Raw genomic sequence first — 18,314 nt, forward strand, 5'->3', positions numbered from 1 at the left:
AATTACAGAAAATATGCAAATTTTGAGTTTATGAAAATTGCACAATTTATTAATTTCGCATCCAAGGAGATCTATGCAAATGATTTTATTTATCAAAACATTCAAAAAACTAAAAACAATAAAAAAACTATTTTTTTAAAACTTGAATATATTTGAAAGAATATTCGAAAACATCTCATTAATTTGAAACAATTTTATTATACTTTAATTTATTGGGGATTTTTTACATCTTCTTATCATTATATTTTGACTGTTATGGGTTCTATATAACTCCGAAAGAAATCAAATTTTCATTATTCAAGATGAACATTTCAAAGCATTTTTGTTTACAGCTTTGTTTACAACTGGTGCTTAGAACCTTTCAAAAACTAACACGAGTATTGTCCATTCACTTTTTAAAAAATAATCTATTTGCTTTTTTTTTGCCATGGAATAGAACTTAAAACATTGCAACCAAGCGTCCCAATAACTCAAAACTCCTCCCTTTCACTTGCTCTCCTTCTTTCTGTGATCGAATATGACTCACAATGGTTCACCATTAAACATCCAGGATCCAGGAACAAATTGCCAGGCGCCTCCATGGATACATTCTAAGAATGAGAAATCAATGGAGACGCTTGGTTTCTTAAAACGGTTACATAGCAGATTAAATTCTGTCGATTGGAGCGTGTTCAGGGAGCCCAAATCTATCATAATATGACAAAACTGAAGCTTTACTGACATAAACTTGAAAAATGTTGAGTTGTGTTTTAGATCAAAGTTCGTCTAGGGATAGGTTCGGGTTGAAAAGTATTACAATTTAATTTTACAAATCCGTCAGTAAAAAAAAAGGATTGATAAGAGAATGCACTTATTTAAATTTAATACATAGGTACAGAACATAGATCACTTATCTATGAATTTCAGTTCTCATTCTGAGAGTTGAAAGACATCGTGGTCCAATGGAAATTTCCAGAATAAATTTGTGGGTAATTTTTAAGCTTAGAATGATGTGAAGTCGACTTTGTTATTTTGTGATGGGTCCCTCCAAAAGCGAAGGCTTTGCGCCTTTTTCGACCAATTTTGTTCAACTAAAACAAAATAAAAGCGATTTGTAGATCTCGCAAGACGTATAAATTGCTTCCAAAAGGTTGCAAAGTGTTGCGTCGTTCCACAGAAATCGACCAACTACAAAACGTTACGACTCCGCGTACAGAAGATTTCTACAGAATAAAAACGAAGAACTCTGTACCTTGTAGTACAAACAATTGAAAACATTGGAAATCCTTCAACAACAATCATGGAGTTTTCACTGCACTTAACTAAGGATATAAAGTTAATAAAGCCGTTGCAAATATTTTTCAATGTTCATTTCGCCCCCCTCCCTCCCCCTTCAAAAAGGGCCCAAAAAATTCGGGGCAAACATTTTAGTGTTAACCTTAAAAAAAATTACTGGAAATACCAAGAAATTAATTTGAAATGTAATTTTTTTGAACAATAAATCATCAATACTGAGCATTGATGATTGCAAAACAACTGGACTGATGTAAAATCTAGTTTTAATCACATTTGTCATTCGTATGTTGAAACCGGAAAATTTAATTTTTATATTTTTTTTTGTTGAAATATTTGGGGTTATGTGGATATCAACCATGATTTGTATCAACCACAATTATAGTTTTGTGTATAACTTCTAAAGCACTCTAACAAACTTAAGAGTTTTCAAAGGGACTTATGTGACCCTTAACCGGACCAAACGGAACAAATTTCCAAAATAAATGATTTTTTAGAACAAAAAAGCTCCGATTACGTCCAATCAAGCTCTAATTTGGGATTTGGGCTCAGTTTGCCTAACGAATCAAGCCTCTAATGTTAACGGGCAATAATTTTTGTTATACTCTCATGTTCAAATTTCAATTCAAAGAAACTGAAGGTAAGTTAATTTATGTTTTTTCACAGGTTCAGGATAGTTTCAATTTAACAAAACAATTTGCCCATTGTGTTATTTTTGGTGAATATTTTTCAAACAGTTTAGATTTTGTATTTCTATTTTTATTTTATTTTTCAAAAATAAACCATAGGCCCCTGTACTGCCCCTGATCGCAAAATGGGCAAAAAGGACTGCACAACCTCAATTCCAAGGGAAACATAAAGTTTGAAGTCCCCAGCAACGCGTGCTTTTTTAATTTTTCAAAATTATTTAAGAGGCAGTATTTGTAGATTCTGCTCGGTTTGTTCTAGAGGTCGTATCGAGGTGCTCCGATTTGGATGAAACTTTCAGGGTTTGTTTGTCTATACATGAGATGAACTCATGCCAAATATGAGCCCTCTACGACAAAGGGAAGTGGGGTAAAACGGGCATTGAAGTTTGAGGTCCAAAAAACATGAAAAATCTTAAAATTGCTCGCATTTCCGTAAAACTTCATCAATTCCAACTCTCTTAGATGCATTCGAAAGGTATTGTGAAGCCCTTCAAAATGTGCTATAGACATCCAGGATTGGTTTGACTTTTTCTCATAGCTTTTGCAAATTACTGTTAAAAATGGATTTTTTTAAAACCTTAATAACTTTTGGCAACAGCCTCCAACACCCATACTCCCATAGGTCAAAAGTTAGGGAATTGCATGGTTTTAGTCCTACGGTATTAACTTTTTGGCCAATCGCAGTTTTTCTCATAGTTTTACGATTTTTCTAGAACAAACATTTTACAACGTTAGTTTTTGCCCTGTAGGCCCAGAAGATGGCACTTTTTGGTCTCAATTTTGTCATATTCGGAATCCTCGGACAATTTCACGTAAGTTAGAAGTATTGGAGTTGTAATTTTGATTTAAAAAATAATTAAATAAAACATTTTTGTGAAAAAAGAAATAGATCTTATTTACCCTATGATCAATACGTCAAATGCTGTATCAAGTAGGCGAAAACCTGTTTTACCCCTAATCCGACAAAATGCTAAATAATATTTTAATTAATTCTAAATGGCATTTTTTCCAATCAAATTCAAAATTCCAACACCTCAATCTAATGTTAAATTTTCTGAGGATTCCGAATATGGCAAAATTGAGACCAAAAAGTGCCACTATGGAGGCCTACAGGGCAAAAACTAACGTTGTAAAATGTTTGTTCTAGAAAAATCGTAAAACTATGAGAAAAACTGCGATTGGCCAAAAAGTTAATAACGTAAGCTTATAGTCCATAAAATTCCCTAACTTTTGACCTATGGGAGTATGGGTGTTGGAGGCTGTTGCCAAAAGTTATTAAAGTTTTAAAAAAATCCATTTTTAACAGTAATTTGCAAAAGCTATGAGAAAAAGTCAAACCAATCCTGGATGTCTATAGCACATTTTGAAGGGCTTCAAAATACCTTTCGAATGCATCTAAGAGAGTTGGAATTGATGAAGTTTTACGGAAATGCGAGCAATTTTAAGATTTTTCATGTTTTTTGGACCTCAAACTTCAATGCCCGTTTTACCCCACTTCCCTTTGTCGTAGAGGGCTCATATTTGGCATGAGTTCATCTCATGTATAGACAAACAAACCCTGAAAGTTTCATCCAAATCGGAGCACCTCGATACGACCTGTTTCACATCGGTGAAAAACTCGCTCTTAAACTAGGTCGAATGGTTTTTTCTTCATAGTTTGTATGGATAATTAGAGTGGTTCGTCGCTGTTGCAGACAATCCAAAAAATTATCGTAAGTGTACGTTTTTTCGCACGTCTAGAGTTTTTTTAAAGGTCCTATTAACATATGAAACACACAATAATAATAATATGAATACTCTAAAACAAATAAAAAATAATCATACTAACTGAGCAAGTCACACAAACTCTTGAAACCCCATTCGTTGAGCTAACATCACCCCCAGCTGGAAAGAGCCTACTCAGTCGCCAATCGGATTCGGTCGCGTTCGGCACGTTTTTCTTTCCCTCGCTGTTCCGTGTGTCCGTGTTAGAAAACGAAAAAAAAGTCTTGAAAAAATATGAACAGGTATTTTCTCCGCTTCGTCCTAACACCCGCGAAATTCGGAAGCCCCAGCTGGTTCACCATCCAAAAGGGGGAGAAAAATAATTAATCTTAAGAATCAGATTTTTCAAAGCATACTTCGTTACGTTTTGGGGGAAACCATTCAAATTCTCCCCAGGCCTATTGCGCGGAAAAATTGTGGAAAAATTCGTCACAACAAAAGGAAAAGTTGCGTTTCCAAGGATCGCCCGAAAGAATGTGTAAAGAAATGAAATGAAAAATTGTGCTCAACTGATTAGAGAACGGGTGGAAAAACAGCGGTGATGACGATGGTGGTGTAATTAATGTTGCTGAAAACAAACGTAGAGAAAAAACATCCGCGAGTTTGGCGCTTGCATCTGTGCATAAGTCGAGTGAGTGTATAGTAAATTGATCAAATGAGGTCTAGTGCATGTAACACAATACACTAGATAAGCGACCCGTTCGCGCCAGTGACGTATGCATCGTGCCACAGAGGACAGCTTTGCTTGCTGGCTCTAGTATGACGACGGCGACTAGTTGCAGTTTTGTACATATTACACTGTGTGGCAAAATTATGAAGATGCTAAATTTCAAAATTGTTAAGGCAAACATGAGAACAGTTATTTTTTATGCTATTGATTCATAATTTTATTTTTTTCAATGCAAATAAAAAAGATAACTTTGAATAGTGAAAGCTTCTTCATGGAACAAACAATTTTCAAAACATTTCGTTTCTGTGTTAGAAAGTGCAACAAGTGAGTGTATTAGTCTAAAAGTGCAACAGGGCGTTCTCATGCGATTGAGCGAGAGACATTGAATTCTAGTTCGAGCGTTTAGAAACGACAACTATTCCCCGGGTGGAAGTTGTCTATCGCCGATGCACACCACAACAAAACGTGTGTAAATAAAAGTGCATATTTGCAAGTGCAGCTTGGAACGCACACTCCAGCAGCGCGCCCGCGCCTGAATGCAACAGTTTGCTTCGAGGGTTCCGCGGCAAGTTGTACCTACTAAGCAAAACCGTTGACTGTGTGTTGATCGTAGTAGACCGAGCGTTTGGATGTGTGCGTATTGCCGTTGACGCGCCGTTGCGCGGCCATGATGGCGGAAATTATTGTGTAATTTTCAATTTGGGGTGGTGTTTTTCCTCCGGCCAAAGTGGTGAAATAGTGCCTAAAAGTGCCGGAATTTGGCGAAAGCTGCTTCCGCAAGTGTCCAGGTGTGCCAAAGTGTTGGAATTTGTGTGCGAAAGGTGCTGAATCAACGAGTGTTAAAGTAGAAATTTTACCCAGTAGACATCGCACAGTTTGGCGGTCCAAGATCCTGATTGCTGAGGTGGCAAAGCAGGCTACGCGTGTGCGAGGGGGTTGTGGGAGGGCAGGAAGAAGGGGAAAACGGGTGGTCGGACTGTGGACAGGTGGAAAAGTCATCGCAGTTGGCGTTGGGTAATTAAGTTATTCAATAAGAACCATATGTTACGACGACGCAACGAATGTGACCAGGTAGGCAATGGAAAAGAAAACAAATATTTCCGGCGGAAGAAAGGAACAAAAACAGGATATGGATTGGTAAATCAAAGTGTGTGAGTGGCGCCAATATGTTAGTTTTGAGCTAAAAATCATTAGAAAATGTTTCTTAGTATAAATCTAAACAAATAAATACTATATAAAAGTGCGGAATAATGCGGAACAACTCTTCTTTTCACGATTACAGCAAAATATTTGATTGATGTGTAATGTTAGACCCTTTTATTAAATTTGAATTTTTTTGAGTTTTAAACGACTTTTAAAAATTAAAATCCCTGAAATCGCCAAGAATGACCAATTTTTTTGGAAATTCCTATTTTTTTTTATTTGGATGAAACTTTTCATGTACTTTTTCTATGACCAAAGAAGTAATTTTGCATCATTTGTCCGTCCATAAAAGCTTCCGTTCAATTTTGACAGCTGTCCAATATAAAAATCTAATTGATGAAATAATCAAAAATCTATATCTTGAGAAAGGATTCGATTTGGTGTCTTTGGGAAAGTTGTTGGTTTTGCTTAGGAGCTATCAAATAAAAAAATATGATTTGAAAAAAAAAACATATTTTTCTTAAATTCGAGTTTTTACTCAAAAATTAATTGAACAAAATAACAATTTTTAAAATTCTTAATTTTTGATATGCTTAAGATGACAAAAAATGTCACCATTTGAGCTATGGCACAAGTTAATTAAATTCATTTCACAGAGTTACTAATTCTTGAAAAATCAAGATTGGGTTGAAAAAAAAAATATTTTATGTCTAATTTTCAAAATGTTTTACCATGATTACACAATGCTCTTCATATTATTTCAGTTGTTTGTATGAAGTTTGAATTCCTTCATATGATCCCATATTTCCACAACCGGCTGTCCAATATGGGATTGTAAACACATATTCGCGTCGGGATAAAATTTTAACCATTCTCCACCTTAATGACAACGGTCTCAACAGCAGCATCTTATTGCATGCCTTGAAAATTAATGAGATAAAAATACTATGTTTACCACCATGATTAAACGGGAATTGTCTCAACAGCAGCATCCCATTGCTTGCCTTGAGGTAACATTTCAACCCTGAACCTCATTTATGCCACTGGTCGCCAGGGAAGGTATTTGCCGATGGGCCTCTAAAAAGCTTTTTTAATTTATTTCCTTCCAGTTAAGGAATTTACTATAATCATGTATGGAGCACTTGTAGATATTTTACTAATGAACAACTTTGTACAACATTGTTTTGTTCTAAACTGAATGCTGTTGACATTAGAGCGTAAACAAAAATCCCCTCACCATCGCGAGTGAGGGACGCCGATGGTGGCATTTTTAGACATTGTTTACGCTCTAGTGTCAACAGCATTCACTTTGGAACAAAACAATGTTCTACAAAATTGTTCGTTTGTACAAAATCTACAATTGCTTCATACATCATTATAGTGAATTCTGAAACTGGAAGGTAATAAATCAAACGAGGGCTTCGCGATGGTTTTTTGCCATTTGCCATCCCTGCTGGTCGCATCGCTTGCTTAGGGCGAATTCCAGACCTTCACCCTTCACAACTACCAACTCCACGCGACACTTGCGCAGCCTTGTTGTTTAAATTCGATCAAATTTGGTCAAGCGGTCAGTTTCATCGAGTCCCACAATTGGGTTGGAAAAAAGACTGCGGTTTCGCTACCTTTTTCTAAGTAGGTTCAGCATCAACATTTCCTGTGCTCCTAATCCTTTTTCCGGCGAATGGTGCAGATAGGAGCGGCCGGCAATGGATGGCTTTCATCGTGCTGTCTGTCATGTTCGGGCAGAATTTAATTCCCTTTAATCAATTTCTAAGCAACTCTGGCTGGACAATCATCACGAAATCTAGTCTGTATCCCGCTAAGATCACCATCTCCATGCGAATGCGAATTTTCTAGATCTGTTGTCTCAAAATTCAAAATTTCTTAATAGTTTTATAGCCTCTTTGATAATTTATGCAGAAATAAAAAAATACACATTGTATTCTAAATACTTTGAAGGCAGGGAGGACAAAAACTTGAAACGACATTTGAATTGGCCTTATTATAAAAAAAAAAACATATTTTGTACAAACGCAATACAGTCCAGACTCGATTTTTTGGAGGTTTTAGATAAATTTCACTTCGGAATGACCCCTAAATAACAGTGATGCCAGTTGGTTAAGAGGCATGTTTTGTAAATATTGCTCGGTTTGTTCTAGAGGTTGTATCGAGGTGCTACGATTTGGATGAAACTTTCAGCGTTTTTGCAAAAAAGATATTAAAAAATCTATTTTTAACAGTAATTTGCAAAAGCTATGAGAAAAAGTTAAACCAATCCTGGATGTCTATGGCTCATTTTGAAGTGCTTCAAAAGACCTTTCGAATTTTTTGGAATTTTGGACTTCATTGCCCGTTTTACCCCACTTCCCTTTGTCGTACAGGGCTGATATTTGGCACAAGTTCATCTCATGTATAGACAAATAAACGCTAAAAGTTTCATCAAAATCGGAGCACCTCGATACGACCTGTTACACATTGGTGAAAAACTCGCTCTTAATCATTGTTGTAATGTTGAAGTGAATTTTATCAGTTGAAGAAAAATATACCATTGCTTTGCTATGTTTATTGTGAATTCATCAAATTCTCAACAATGAGGTTAAAAAAGTTAACATTTTTGCTGCAATTCCATCTAAATGTTAATTGATTGGCACTCAGTGGCTTCATCAATTTTCTCATCTAAAATTTGAATACAATCTACCTTCCAAAAGGACCTGTTGATCGAGCCAGAGGGACTCGTTTCCAGCTGGACCGTGAAACGCTGAACAAAACTTCCAACTTGGATCGATTGCACAAGGGGCTTCCCCCAAACACAATCGAACGTTTGTTCCACCGCATTTCACTTTCTTTACGGGGCAAAGGGACGACCGCACCGGACCGGTAAATATTGATTCAGAAGGCAACCCCCCAAATTGAGGGCGGTCAGCGAATGTTTTCAGCGACAGTGAGGGGTGGTGGTGGAACGATTTCATAACAGGATATTTACTTACCTCGCTCCCACCATCCTCCCTCACCTTTTTTCCCCTATTCTCCTTTTTCAAGTTGTTTGTTTGCATGGGTGCTTGTACTGATGATGACGGCTCACAATAAACCACCCTCTCGGCATTCTCTCACTCACTCAGGCTCAGGCTCCTGGGACAGTATTGTTGTTTGTATTTTTACCTGCAATTGATGTGAGTAAACAACGAATGGAACGCGAAAAATGCGCGCGTTGGTGTGTGAGGAAAACAACTCACACTTTTAAGCTGTATTTGCGTGCTCTTTATTGTGGTGGAAAATTGCAATGTCGTTGTGTGATTAGGGATGTTAGAGGGGGTAATTTATTTTTTTTTCTCACAAAATTGAGAGTTCAAAAATAATACTCAAATTTAGATAATTTTAATATTTATTTATTTTATACTCGACCAATTGATCTAAATTTCAAAAATTAAAACATCATAGAAAGGTTGCACACTGCACTGCACAGTGGGAAAAAGGCCAAAAAGTTGCCGCAACATGATTTTGTGCAAATTATCGAATGGTGTACATCAAAAGCTTTGTTTTTGCACCATGAAAAATCGCACTGCACGGACCGGTGGCCGGAGTACAGGGCACCGGATGATCCGCATTTTTGGAATTTGTATCAGATTTATCCAATTGTGAACTGATACGTTTTCTTCTAACATGAAAAGTCATTAAAAAAAATCGACATTTGGTATACTGCCCATGTTTGTATAAATGTCCCATATGCAAACACAGCAAGCTGAGAGAAACGCATTTAAAGTTTGTCCCACATGTTAAGTAACAATAATAAGTAACTGTGAATATTTTGAGCGAAATCGGTCGCTTTTTATCGTTGAAGTTTGGGAAAAAAATTCTTATAATAAAAAAACGTCTTCTTTAATTCGTTAATAACTTGTCCGAGTTAACTCGGATCGTTTTGCGGCTTTTGACAAAATTGTTTGTCATAAAATTTTACATAAGAAACTCGCACTTGACAATGATCCGACAGTCGACACATTTAACGCCACCTTTTGCGGAATTTTTTAATTTTTTGCTTTTCCCATAATTTTTTTTGAATATTCAACGATAAAAAGCGACTTTTATCCCTTAACTGATTCGAATCAAAATTGGAACAGTTACTTATTTTTACCTGAAGAATCGAGCCAAGGGGTATCTCTTGAGATTTTACAAAATTTTAAGTTTTTTTTGTCATCCTATTAGTTATGCAAAACAATACTAGTATAACATTAAATACCGTCATCAGGAGTGACATTGGGTCTGGGGGGTGAGATTCGGTCATACAAATTTCAGCATTTTTGTATGATCCAATTTCACCCCCCAGACCCAATGTCACCCCTGATGAAGGTACCATAAGATCCATCGGAACCGGTTCCACTGATCTCCGGTGGCCACATCCGGAACCACATTTGCAAACGGTGTAAAATAGTTATGCGACGTATCAAACTTCTTTATTTTGGTTGGAGAGTATCCTAAAGATGTATTTTTGGCTCCTTGACCGGTTCTCAGGTTCTCCGATGGCAACATCCGAAGACGATATTTGGCAAACACCTGAAACCACTATTGCGACATATCAAACATCATGTTTTTAAAAGAGGAGTGTATAACTTACGTCCCCATTCAAAATCAATAATTTTGATACGTCGCATGATTACGCTGTTTCCTACAGCTGTTCCGGATGTGGCCACCGGAGATCGGTGGAACCGGTTCCGACGGGTTTTAAAATGATTCAAAAATAAACTGCTTCAAAACTGAATTGAATTTTATGAAAATTAAGCCATGTGATGTTGAATAGGTCAGAAAATCTTATCAAATAAAATAACTAAATTTCAAATTTCAGTCCTGATATTCTAAATTTCGGAATATGAGTGTCACTATATCTAGAGTTTTTTTTTTAAAGGTCGTATTAACTGTTGTGTTTCATACGTTTATAGGACCTTTTCAAAAAAAAAAAAGCTCTAGATATGTTGAACACACATTACAGTTATGCTTCTATCAAAAATTTGCAGAATATCAATGAATTTTAGCGTTGCAAATATTGTTCAAAGTTTGCAAATTCAAATACATAAAATATTGGGCCGTTGCAAATATTTTTTGAAGTTTATGTCCCTCTGACCAAAGTCGAGGGGGGGGGAGGGGGGGAGGTGCAAAAAATAAAAAAAGAGTAGATATTGAAACTACGAGCCATGGTTTCAACATTTTAACCAGTTGTTTTGCCATCATTAGTTACCAAAATATCTAAGTATTGACGAAAACTTTATTTTTTTTGCGGAATTTTTTTTTGCGCTGCTGTACATTGGAATTTCATAAAAATTCAAAACATTTTTAAACAAGCCCAAACATGCTAAATATGATTATCAATGCAGAAAAATGCATTTTAGATTGTTTTCAGTTGATTAGACTTCTATTTTCATGTAAATTTTGAAGTGCTTTGGGGAAATATTTTTTTTTGCCGCATGATTTTTCAGACCAATTTTGAAGGGGGGAGGGGGGTGGGGTGTTAAAATTCGTAAGTCGGTAGCAAATTTTTTGGCTCAACAGTTGCGGTTTTTGATCTCCTGAAAATATCTCCAAAATAAAAAAAAATACGAATTATGGGAAATTGACTTTTTGTGAAAAAAGTTAATTTAAAAATCGCCAAAACATTTTTCCGTGTGCCTATATACCTACAACCAGGGTTGTTAAAATATCAAAATATCAGCTCTCAGCAACTACAATTATCTCGCCTGAATATTCATGCCTCAAATACAACTGCTCTTCTCTCTTCATTGAAACTCTCAGCGCCGAACATAGCCGAACACGATTTCGTGTTTACCCACTCGCGATTGACATTTTCCTTTTCTCTCTCATTCTCGCTTCCACGATCATCCTACCGCAACAGCGTTTAACCACAAAAGCCGCCACAAACCCAATTTTGCAAACGCAGTTTGAAGGGGCGTCATGCGTGGTCGGCTCCTAATCGCCATCTCGCGTTCTCTCATTGCAGTTTTCGGAGAGGTTTAGAGACTCAGCGGTGAGAGCGCATAGTCGAGGAAAAGGGAAGGAGTGATAGAGAGAGAGTGACATCGCTGGGAATCACGAGACACAACAAGAGATCTCACAAGCTATAGTGACGGCCGCTATACTCTCGGATATTTTTTGTGCAGAGATAATCTATTGATAGCTTTTCTATCACTCTTTTGCAACACTGCCTACAACTTTGCCAAAGATAACAAATTGATCAGAAAATTCCTTTAAAAGTTGCAGTTTTTTTGAATATTTACGTAACACTTGCATGGACAACTACCAAAATTGTATGGAGACTTGTATGGGTTATAATAATTTTCTTTGATGAAAATTTAATTTTAAAATTGATTGTTTTAAATTTATTTTTACGTCTTGTTTTTTTTTAAAATAGTCATTAGTAATTTGAGACTTTTTCTCTAAAAATCTGTAAAAATTGAAAGCGATTTGTGCAATTAAAAAATAACGAATTGAATACAAAAACTCGTTGAAAAAGAAAATTATGATTGATTGACAAAAATATATTTAAAAAAAAACTAAGTTTTGGACTTGAACAACCCAAAGGACATAACAACACCAGATTTTTTCCTCACTGTAATGCGATACCTCACCGTACACCATTGCGAGTGCCCTATCTGTGAGTGTGTTTGTCGTGCATTCAACAAGCCCAGGTTGATTGATAAGTCCAATCGAGTCCCTGCGTGTGTGTTTGTGTGTGTAAGTCTTGTACCTACGACGGTTTCCAATGGCAATCGGATGACGGGGGTGATGATGCTGCAAATATCGTAATTGTGTATTCCGTTTGGGGAGAGCATTCTGATGGATGGATGAAAATCCAATTCCGCACATGATGCCACCGCTGGTGGTTGGGATTTTCCGACTTCTGCTTTATATTAAAATAGACTGTCGTATTTTTTTAATTAATTATGTATTTGCTTTCAGTACATTCCATGAAACATGACCAACGAATCAATGATTGCCCAGAACAACAGTGAATCGAATATTTAGTGCCAAGCATTATATTTGTAACGGAAAAGATAACTAAATGTGATAAAAAATAGATATAAGTGTAAAGCAAACAAAAGTGTTTTCTGTAACAGAACAAAGTGTAGTGTGAAACAAATTTTAAACGTTGCTTGGGAATACTTTAAGAAACAGTCAAAATTGATCCCCCATCACCAACCATGATGGACGATGATAATGACGACAAAGATGATACGAAAAGGTAGTGAGCTTAAATGTGACTAAATAAAGTTTAAATCTAACAGAGTAATATGCTTGCAGAAAATCTCGCAATCTCAGCGAGAAGAAACGGCGCGATCAGTTCAACCTGCTCGTCAACGAGCTCAGCTCGATGGTGTCCTCGAACAGCCGCAAGATGGACAAGAGCACCGTGCTCAAGTCGACGATCGCGTTTCTCAAGAGCCACAACGAGATTGCGGTGCGGTCTCGCGTGCACGAGATCCAAACCGACTGGAAGCCGTCGTTCCTCTCGAACGAGGAGTTTACCCACCTGATCCTGGAGGCGCTGGACGGGTTCATCATCGTGTTCTCCTCGACGGGACGGGTGTTTTACGCGTCGGAGAGCATCACCTCGCTGCTGGGACACTTGCCGGTAAGTTTGGGATTTTTGGCCTATTATAAGGTTGTTACAATGATCCTCTTTTCAGAGCGATCTGTCCAACATGACGGTCTACGACATGGTTTACGAGGATGATCAGAACGATCTGTACAACATTTTGTTGAATCCGGCCGCCGTCGTTGATCCACTGCAGACTGGTATTTCCCGCGAGAACCAGGTCACGTTCGCGTGTTACATAAAGCGAGGAACGGCCGACTACCGGTCGGAGGTTTCCTATGAACTAGTACAATTTACCGGGTATTTTAGTGAGTATGACGGGCGACTGGAAGGGTAAACATCTTGGCTAACATTAAATTTCAACCCTCAGGAAGTGACGTGGATGCGGACTCGTTGATGACCACGTCCAGGTTCAGCACCTACATGAACGACGCCGACACGAGGCTAATCTTTGTTGGTACGGGACGATTACAGACGCCCCAGCTGATTCGGGAAATGTCCATTGTGGACAGCTCCAAGAGCGAGTTCACCTCCAGGCATAGCTTGGAGTGGAAATTTCTCTTCCTGGACCACCGAGCACCACCGATCATCGGGTATTTGCCGTTCGAAGTGTTGGGAACTTCCGGGTATGATTACTACCACTTTGATGATTTGGAGAAGGTGGTGTCCTGTCACGAAGCTTGTAAGTAGTCAGTTGTCTCAATCCTAGAAAACAAATCACTCGAAACATCTCTCCCTTTCCAGTGATGCAAAAAGGAGAAGGTACCTCGTGCTACTATCGATTCCTGACCAAGGGTCAGCAGTGGATCTGGTTGCAGACACGGTTCTACATCACGTACCACCAGTGGAACTCCAAACCCGAGTTTGTCGTGTGCACTCATCGGGTCGTAAGTTACGCAGACGTCATGAAGCAGTTCCGGAACCAAACTGGTGGAGAGAACAAGTTCGCCGAGGACGCCGACAGCGTGAGCGTGGGAGTGGAGCGGAAGTTTCAACCCGGATCATCCCAGAGCTTACTGGCGACGTCGCCGTGGAGTTCGAAGAGTTCACGAACGTCCCGGATAGCACCGACACCGGGAGGTTCACCCACGGGAACGTCGTCCCGGGGAAGGCACCGGTACAACACCTACCAGGGACCGGGTTCGGATTCGGCGACCTCGATGTCGGCGGAATCACACGCCAGCCGGCAGTCCATGATGACGACGCATAGCTCGGTGAGTGTTTGAGTTTTTTAATGAGTTACTTAAATTCAGTCAAAATTCACAATTCATATGTTCAAGAATGTTTAAAGAACACAAAAAACTTCAAAATCTTAAAAATTGCAATGAAAATTGAGACTGAACCGATTCAAAATTCAAAATCATCAGCATTAAATTCTAAAATTTTAAAACCTAAAAAAATAAACATTTAGAATTATGAAATTATGCTATTTAAGAATTTTGAATTTGGGAATTCAGGAATTAAGTAATTTAGGAATTGAAGAATTTGTGAATTTAGGAATTTTATAATTTAGGAATTAAGTAAGAGTTCAGGAATTTAGGAATTCAGGATTTTAAGATTTTAGGAATTTGATAATTAAGGAATTGAGGAATTTAGGAATTTAAGAATTAAAGAATTTAGGAATCTAAGAATTTAATAATTTAGGAATTTAGGAATTTGTGAATTTAGGAATTCAGGAATTTAGGAATTTAGGAATTTCGGAATTAAGAAATTAATTAATTAATAGAATTTAATAATTTAGGAGTTTAATAATTTAGGAATTTAGTAAGAGTTTAGTTATTTAGGAATTCAGAATTTGAGGAATTTAGGAATTTAGGAGTGTAGGAATTTGGTTTTCGAATTTAGTTATTTAAATAATTCAGGAATTCAGAAATTTAGGAATTTAGGAATTCAGGATAGGAATTTAGAAATTTAGGAATTTAGTAAGAGTTCAGGAATTTAGGAATTTAGGAATTTGTGAATTTAGGAATTCAGGAATTTAGGAATTCATGAATTTAGGGATTTAGGAATTTAAGAATTAAGAAATATGTTAATTTAGGAATTTAATAATTTTGGAGTTTAATAATTTAGGAATTTAGTAAGAGTTCAGTAATTTAGGAATTGAGGATTTTAGGAATTTGATAGTTAAGGAATTGAGGATTTTAGGAATTTTATAGTTAAGGAATTGAAGATTTCAGGAATTTAGGAGTGTAGGAATTTGGTTTTTGAATTTAGTTATTTAAGAATTAAATAATTCAGGAATTCAGGAATTTAGGAATTTAGGAATTCAGGAGTTTGAGAATTTAGAAATTTAAGAATTCAGGAAATTAGGAATTTAGTAAGAGTTCAGGAATTTAGAAATTCGGGATTTTAGGGTATTGAGGAATTTAGGAATTTAGGAATTCAGGAATTCAGGAATTCAGGAATTTAGGAATTCAGGAATTCAGGAATTTAGGAATTTAGGAGTGTAAGAATTTGATTTTTGAATTTAGTTATTTAAAAATTGAATAATTTACGAATTCAGGAATTTTAGGAATTTAGGAATTCAGGAGTTTAGAAATTTAGGAATTTAGGAATTCAGGAATTTAGAAATTTCGTAATTAAGGAATTTAGGAAGTTAGGAAAGTAGGAATTTTGGAATTTTTGGAAATTAGGATTTAAAGTTTTTCGAAATTAAGGAATTTAGTAATCAAGGAATTTTGTTTTTAAATTTAGTTATTTAAGAATTCAAGAATTTAGGAATTTAGGAACGTAGGAATTCTGGCATTTCGGATTTTAGGAATTGAATAGTTAAGGAATTTTATTTTTGAACTTAGTGAATTAAGAATTAAGGAATTTCGGAATATCGGAATTTAGAAATTTAGTAATTTAGGAATTTAAGAATTTAGGAATTTAGGATTTATGGTGCCTTGTGTTAAGTAATTAAGTAATTTTGGTTTTGAATTTAGTTATTTAAAAGAAGAATTTAGGAATTTAGGAACGTAGGAATTTAGGAATTTAGGATTTGGAATTTAGGATTTTAGGATGTTCGGAATCTTAGAATCTCCGAATTTCGATATTTAGTTTTTTTTAATATTCTTATTTTTAAATTTAGGAATTTAGGTGTTCATGTTTATAGGTATTTAGGAATTTTAAAATTTTGCTTTTGAATTCAGTTCTGTAGGAATTCAGTAATTTAGGAATTCAGGAACGTATGAATTCAGGAATTTCTGATTCTAGGAATTGAATAATTTATGCATTTAGGAATTTTGGTTATGAATTTAGTTTTTTAAGAATTAAGGAATTTAGGAATTTATGATTTTTGGAGCATGATATTTAGTAGTTAAGTTTTTTTTAATTTAGTTATTTAAGAAGAATTTAGGAACGTAGGAATTTAAAAATTTATGAATCTCCGAATTTTGAAATTTTGAATTTTCTTATTTTAAATGAAGGAGTTTAGGTATTCAGGTTTATAGGAATTTAGAAATCTAAAAATTTGAAAATTTTTAAATCGTAGAATCTTAGAATTTTAAAATTTTTAAATTTTCATTTTATTTTATTCAAATATAAAAATGAAAGTGATTGTAATATTTTTTCTCAAATTTTCAAGAAATCCCGAATGCGCTTCAACTCGTACCAATCAAAGACGCCGTCCCAGCATTCGCAAGACGGTGGCCAGCCGCCGGCGACTCACTTCATCCTTCAGCAGCAGATGCTTCCGAATCCTCAGCAAACGGTCCAGGCGGAATCGTACCAGCAAATGCAGTTGCGACCACCCGTGACGGCCGCAATCATCACACCACCGTCGGTGACGCAGATCATCGGCTCGGCCGGCTTCATGGAACCCCAGCAATGCTTGGCCGCTATCCCAGTTCAGCCGGTTGCGGCCTTTGCACCGGACGCTTCGGCAGCTGTGCTATCGCCGATTCCACCGACCTCGCCGGCAACCTTCGCCGTCCATTCGAGCATTTCTTCGGCGGCCGGGGGAGTAGTGTTGACACCCACCCAGAACCAGGTCCAGGATCAACTGCATCGAAAGCACGAGGAACTTCAACACCTCATAATGCAACAACAGGATGAACTTCGGAGGGTTCAGGAACAATTACTTATGGCCCGGTATGGTCTGCTGCCGTCGATTGTGACCATCCCTTTCACGTCTGCCTCCAGCAGTACAAACGACATCAGCAGTAGGTGTAGCAGTAGTGCGTACCTTCAACATCACCAGTCACCTCACAGCAGTCACCAGTACCAAACGCATCCTAGTCTCATGGGCAACAATCCCCAGCAGCAACCACTTCCCCAGCTCTGCATACCACCGGACCAGAAACCGATCTTCCATCCCAACCAGCAGCTCAACTTCACCGATACCGGCCAACTCCGACAACCCGGTGATCCCACCGGCGAAGGGACATCCTACATGCAACTCACGCCAGTTCCAATCCACCATCTGCAGCAACATCCACAACCCTCACAACAGCAGCAGCAACCACAACAACTCCCCGGAACCGGAAACAGTATGGAGCTACTGCAGTACCAGATGGCATCGGAACAGGCACACGTCCTGTTCACTTCCGGCATGGAACAGCAGCAGCAGCAGCAGCAACAACAACAGCAGCAAATTCATCCTCTTCACCATCACCACCAGCATCGTCAGCAGCAGCAGGGTTCGTCACTTCACTCGCCCGGTGGTTCCACAAGTCACTCGCGAAGTGACGTCTAGATTTCCGATCCACTTTTTAAAACCAACACCACACCACAATGTAAGAGCTTTATGTCGAACAGATGTCAGTAGATAACAACAAACGAGCTTTCCAACCAAATGGAGCATTTGATACAAAATACATTCCTTGTGAAAAACAAAAACAAAACGGTTTCTTGTTAAGATGCCGCTAGCTATTTTTTATAAACGTGTTGTTTGATATACTAAATGAAAGTGTAGAATGTAGTGCGGACAAGAAGAAGAAAAAGAAGAAACACTCATCGACCAACTCGTAACAGGGACTGTAACGAAAATAATACAAATAGATAGTTGAAATCCTTAAAAGTGATACATTTGCTGTCCATTTTTTTTGTGCTGTTTATAGACGTTTGGCACAAGTAGGAGCGACACGGAGAAAATTGAAAACCGGTGTGATACTGAAAGATCATTCCAAATCTAACAGCAGTGCGGTACTATTTGTAAGGTAAAAGGGTGAGAAGGTGGCGCGAAACAGTGCGTGCAGTAGGTAGAAACGAGTAT

General features: G+C 37.3%; 2 protein-coding genes across 8 annotated transcripts in view; one reads left to right on the plus strand and one right to left on the minus strand.

The window, feature by feature from the left end:
- LOC120428400 (elongation of very long chain fatty acids protein 7-like) overlaps nt 1–18,314 on the minus strand; it is a 318,557-nt gene that overhangs the window by 235,884 nt on the left and 64,359 nt on the right. The window lies entirely within an intron of this gene.
- LOC120423014 (circadian locomoter output cycles protein kaput) lies at nt 3,862–18,021 on the plus strand. Of its 7 annotated transcripts, none has more exons than XM_039586650.2 (7): nt 3,862–3,967; nt 12,481–12,763; nt 12,823–13,153; nt 13,209–13,425; nt 13,488–13,799; nt 13,862–14,331; nt 16,686–18,021. In XM_039586650.2, exons 2-7 carry the CDS (start codon nt 12,723–12,725, stop codon nt 17,793–17,795), a joined length of 2,481 nt encoding a protein of 826 aa, XP_039442584.1. In that variant the 5' UTR covers nt 3,862–3,967; nt 12,481–12,722; the 3' UTR covers nt 17,796–18,021. The 7 variants fall into 7 exon arrangements, with proteins under 7 accessions (XP_039442584.1, XP_039442585.1, XP_039442579.1 ...); XM_039586651.2 differs by lacking the exon at nt 3,862–3,967 and adding an exon at nt 4,210–4,356; XM_039586645.2 differs by lacking the exon at nt 3,862–3,967 and adding an exon at nt 4,686–5,544.

The sequence above is a fragment of the Culex pipiens genome, chromosome 3 (genome assembly GCF_016801865.2).
Source record: "Culex pipiens pallens isolate TS chromosome 3, TS_CPP_V2, whole genome shotgun sequence".
NCBI classification, from domain to species: domain Eukaryota; kingdom Metazoa; phylum Arthropoda; class Insecta; order Diptera; family Culicidae; genus Culex; species Culex pipiens.